Source organism: Pleuronectes platessa, chromosome 9 (assembly GCF_947347685.1).
Source record: "Pleuronectes platessa chromosome 9, fPlePla1.1, whole genome shotgun sequence".
Classification (NCBI taxonomy): domain Eukaryota; kingdom Metazoa; phylum Chordata; class Actinopteri; order Pleuronectiformes; family Pleuronectidae; genus Pleuronectes; species Pleuronectes platessa.
Window position 1 is genome coordinate 17,870,167 of NC_070634.1, and position 4,492 is coordinate 17,874,658.

The following is a 4,492-nucleotide window of genomic DNA, read 5'->3' on the forward strand; positions in this document are numbered from 1 at the left end:
CGATGATTGAAGACTGAAGGCAGTTTCCCCGGCTGTGCCCTGAACCCGGGCCGCGCGCCATTGGCCGCCAGCTCCAGCGGCCAAACAACCAATGGGAGGGCGCCGACCACGAGCCGTCCTCCCTTGGGCCGCGTGTCTCTCGCGCTGATTGGTGGAAAGTTACTGTGGGAAAGAAAGTTTGGGAAGTTTCACACGAGCCGTTCGCGTGCAGGGCGAGATATAAATACAAGCCACACGCGGAGCAGCCAACAGAGACTCTGCATCCGCTCCTGACAGCCGCTGCCGCTGCGCATCGCTCTGACGGATTTTAACCTCATCTCAGGATTTTGGTCTTTCTCCGCGGGAGAGGGGACTTTTTTTATAATAATTTTACAACGCTGAAATTATTCACCGTCCTTCCTCCTGCACCATTGGACCGTAATTTGTCGTGGTTTTGTGGGATATTTCGAATCATATAAAGATGCCTTCCGACATGATTGAAAAAACCTCCTCCTCCCCGGTCGCTGCGACCCCGGCAAGCATGAACACAACCCCCGATAAACCCAAGACAGCGTCTGAGCACAGAAAGGTATGTTAACCTACATTAAACATCTCCTCAGTGACTGTTATCTGAAAACATAAAGCTTAAATCATTTCGTTTTGGACGCAATTTTACGCACGCGCTTCATCCCAAACGTGGAATTTCCTCACTTTTACGCACGAAACATGTGAGACGTATTTTAACAGTTTGTGTCTTTTTTCTTTCTACCTTCAGTCATCCAAGCCAATTATGGAAAAGAGGAGAAGAGCCAGAATCAACGAGAGTTTGGGGCAGCTGAAAACTCTCATCCTGGATGCGCTCAAAAAAGATGTAAGTGCTCAGCTCATGGTTGTTTATTTATGTACACATCCTGCTTGTAAAACATCCATGAATCAAGTGAGAACGTTATCCTAACAATATGTGTTTTTTTAAATCCTCAGAGCTCCAGACACTCGAAGCTGGAAAAGGCTGACATCCTTGAGATGACAGTGAAGCATCTCCGGAACCTCCAAAGGGCTCAAATGACCGGTAAGTCGCATCTTCCAGAACCAATGACTGTGGGCTTTTGCTCCATGACCCAGTGAAATGACTGTAATCCATAACATTCCCCGGTGATTTCTTATAAATTCACCTCGATGTGCATTAGAATATCATAATAACATTTCCCCGTGTGTTTTCTCTGCAGCTGCCCTCAACACAGACCCGACTGTGCTTGGGAAATATCGCGCCGGCTTCAGCGAGTGCATGAATGAAGTCACCCGGTTCCTCTCCACCTGCGAAGGCGTCAACACCGAGGTCAGGACGCGGTTGCTCGGTCACCTGGCCAACTGCATGACCCAGATCAACGCCATGAACTATCCCAGCCAGCATCAGCACCAGCACCAGCTCCCCACCAGCGCCGGACCCACGCACCCGTCTTTCGGCCAGTCGATGGTCCAGATCCCCAACTCGTCCCCGCAGGTCCTGCCCATGAACGCGGTGTCCTGTAAAGGAGGCTCCTCGCCCGCCAGTTTGCCATCGGACGCCACCAAACTGTACGGAGGCTTCCAGATCGTGCCTGCCACAGACGGACAGTTTGCATTCCTCATACCCAACGCGGCGTTCGCTCCCAATGGCCCCGTCATCCCGGTGTACGCGAACAACGTCAACACGTCGGTGCCGGCTGCGGTTTCCCCCGGAGCGCCATCAGGCAACTCGGACTCCGTGTGGAGACCCTGGTGAAAAGTGGGGGAAAGGACCATAAGACTTTAAAATGACACTTAATAGTTCTCTCTTTGTTCGATGTTAGAAAAACTTGTTTTGAATCTGTTTTCTCTTGTAAAATGGAAAGAGTATGCACTATATTTGTACAGCTAACAAGGGAGTAAAGTTCATATTGAAATGAGATTTGTATCGTGGAAGTCCGTTCACTGCATTTTTAAATAATTAAGTTGTACTTTTTTTACTCAGTGATGCCAAAGATATGTTCAATGCTCTTATGCTGTTCTTCGTTTTGGAAGACAAATAAATTTGTAAAGATTTTAAAAAAGACACGCGCCTCTTTCTCTGTTTCTGTTTTTAGAAGAAAAAAAAAAACACCTGGTCCTATTAATAACAAAATTACGAATTTCTGTAACGTTTCTAAGATTTTGCTCTGCGTGTGAAAGCAAAAACTCACACACCAGGAGCCCTTTTCATTCAGTTAAGAATGTGTTATGTGAAATGATATTGTCTGTTGAAACCAGCAAATGTTAAAAGTGTAAAAATGGACACAAACGCACAGAAGGTGTTTATAAGCACCTTTAATATCCAACTATAAAACGTTATGGCAAATAGAAAGAAGGTACTTCTGTAGGAGAGAGAGCAACTTCTGAACAGTCATGTATATTCAAAATCACTTGGCTGTTTACCAATGGACACAAGTCACAATCTTCTGTAGTGTCTTGGAGCAGAACCCCTGTGCACGTTGTAGACTGTTATTCTCTTATCTGAGTGAGGGAGTCAGGCAGGAGACGGTGGCTTTGAAATGAATCAGACACAGGAGCTGCACTTTCTGCTGCTGCTGATGTTTCTCAGGCTGAGCTCAGCAGCCTCACCTCTCCTGGTGCGAGCTTCAGAGCCTTACGGAGGTCACTAGCGCCATCTAGCAGCGCAGGGTGGAACTGCAGTCCGATTGCTGTTGTGAGATCAGTTAGTGTGAACGGCTGCTGTGGATGTGCCTCTTTGATGATAAAGAGCCTTAGTTGAGAGAGGGTTTGGACATAGGAGAACGCTGTGGTTATCATTCTGTAAGTTAACAGGAGCGTGTTGTTGAACTGAGGCCTGATGTTGGATCCATGAGTGAATCAATGCACAGTTTCCCAAATCTTTCCTCTGCTTTGATTCAATTGTATTGAGACATCAAGCTAAGTGACCATTCATTAGTGCAAATGAAGCAGTGCCACCCCCCCCCCCCCCCCACTCAAAATAACCATCTGATAATTTGAGGTGATTAAGCCCCCCCCCCCCTAAAAGAAAGATAATTATGAGGATTTCCGCCGTTCACTCAGTTTTCACATCACCATCAGCATTAATCCCCGGACTGTGTGGAGCGGTGAGGAGGAGCCCCGGGCTGTGTCTTTAATCAGAGCTGAGGGACTTCCTCCATGCCGGGGGGGGGGGGGGGTTGACAGCAGAAGGACACGTTAAACACCTCACCACTGAGCCATGTGGTAGCGCTCTGCTCTGCCCAGGTGTGTGTGCCCCCTCCAGCTATCCGAGTGTGGCCCTTTCTTTGAAGGGGGTGCGTGCGGGGAGGGGGGGAGGGGGGGTGCAGGTGCTTGCAATTATCAGTGTGCGCTAAGAGGCACAAAGTGTGGATAAGTGCCATCATTTTGAATTTCCATCACACCTTTTCTTTTTTTTTCTTTTTACGGGGGGCCATGTGTCCCTGTTTGATTGGAGCCATGTGTACACTCATGTCTGTGCGTGTGTACGTCTTGTGTGTGTGTGGAGGGTGCTGGGTGAGGACATGCCCAGCCAAAGGGCACAGAGGGTGAGGTAGTGATGAGTTAAGTGAGGAGGGGGGGGGCTCAGGGAAAGGCCTACCACACGGGAACAGTCGGCCTCCTGTGAGCCAGAGTGTCCACACACACACACACACAATCACACACACACGCACACAATCACACACACATACGCTCAGAGAGAATGTTCCCACAACATTCCAGCTGTGCTCGGACCAGTGTCGAGCTTCCTGCCCTTAGCCCCGGGGCCACAGCTGGACATGGGACGTCTGTTAGGCACGTGGTGTGACCCGGACAACACCCAGCTGCTGAGCCCTCCCACCCGGCCTCACCACCTTTCCCCCTTTTCCGCTTTTCCTCCATGCCTCCCCCTTCACCCACCAACATCTTCAGCGGTCTCTTCCCCTCTGGAGAACAGCTTTACGAGCCTCTCCAATTACCCAGTGCAGTGGCCGAGCTGCCGGAGTGACCGCACACATGTCACAACACGACCAGGGGGTTAGCTGCCATGCGTGTCCATTAACTTTTCCCACACTCCGCGTACATGCAGGGAGCGAAAGGAGGGGAAAAAAGCCCCTCTGCTTCCTCCTTGGCTCCCTAAGTGCTACCATATGGTCTGCTCTCCCTCTCTCTCTCTCTCTCTCTCTTGGTTCTTCTGTCTCTCTCTCCCTCTCTCTCCCGGGCCTGTCACTGGGGCTGTCTTTGATTGCAGCCCAGACAAGCGAGAGCTTTATGATTTAAGCCCAGGGCTTGCTGTACCAAGCCCTGGACTCATTTTGAAGCCAAACTCCTCTCCTTCCCCTCCTCTCCCCCATCCCCTCGCACCTCCTCCTACCCTCCCTCCTCCTGCAGTTGCAGGGGAAGGCTGTTTTCTGGCAGGAAATGAATAGCTCCCAGATGAGCGCAGGAACCTGAGAGGTCGTGAGAAAGAGGCGAACCCCCCTCCGCAGGCCCGGCCTGCTGCCAGCCGCCAGGGGAATGTGGGAGA

General features: G+C 50.4%; 1 protein-coding gene across 1 annotated transcript; it reads left to right on the forward strand.

The window, feature by feature from the left end:
- Positions 1-241: 241 nt before the first annotated feature.
- her6 (hairy-related 6) lies at positions 242-2,050 on the forward strand. Its single transcript, XM_053430644.1, has 4 exons — positions 242-568; positions 755-850; positions 961-1,048; positions 1,206-2,050. The coding sequence occupies exons 1-4, from the start codon at positions 461-463 to the stop codon at positions 1,739-1,741; spliced, it is 828 nt and encodes a 275-aa protein (XP_053286619.1). The 5' UTR covers positions 242-460; the 3' UTR covers positions 1,742-2,050.
- Positions 2,051-4,492: the final 2,442 nt, after the last annotated feature.

What these genes read in the sequence shown, in the direction of transcription:
- her6 (XM_053430644.1), top strand. Translation starts at nt 461, where the DNA reads ATGCCTTCCGACATGATTGAAAAAACCTCCTCCTCCCCGGTCGCTGCG. An exon ending in CAGCGTCTGAGCACAGAAAG is followed by an intron (nt 569 to 754) that starts GTATGTTAACCT and finishes TTCTACCTTCAG; the next exon opens with TCATCCAAGCCAATTATGGA. An exon ending in TGGATGCGCTCAAAAAAGAT is followed by an intron (nt 851 to 960) that starts GTAAGTGCTCAG and finishes TTAAATCCTCAG; the next exon opens with AGCTCCAGACACTCGAAGCT.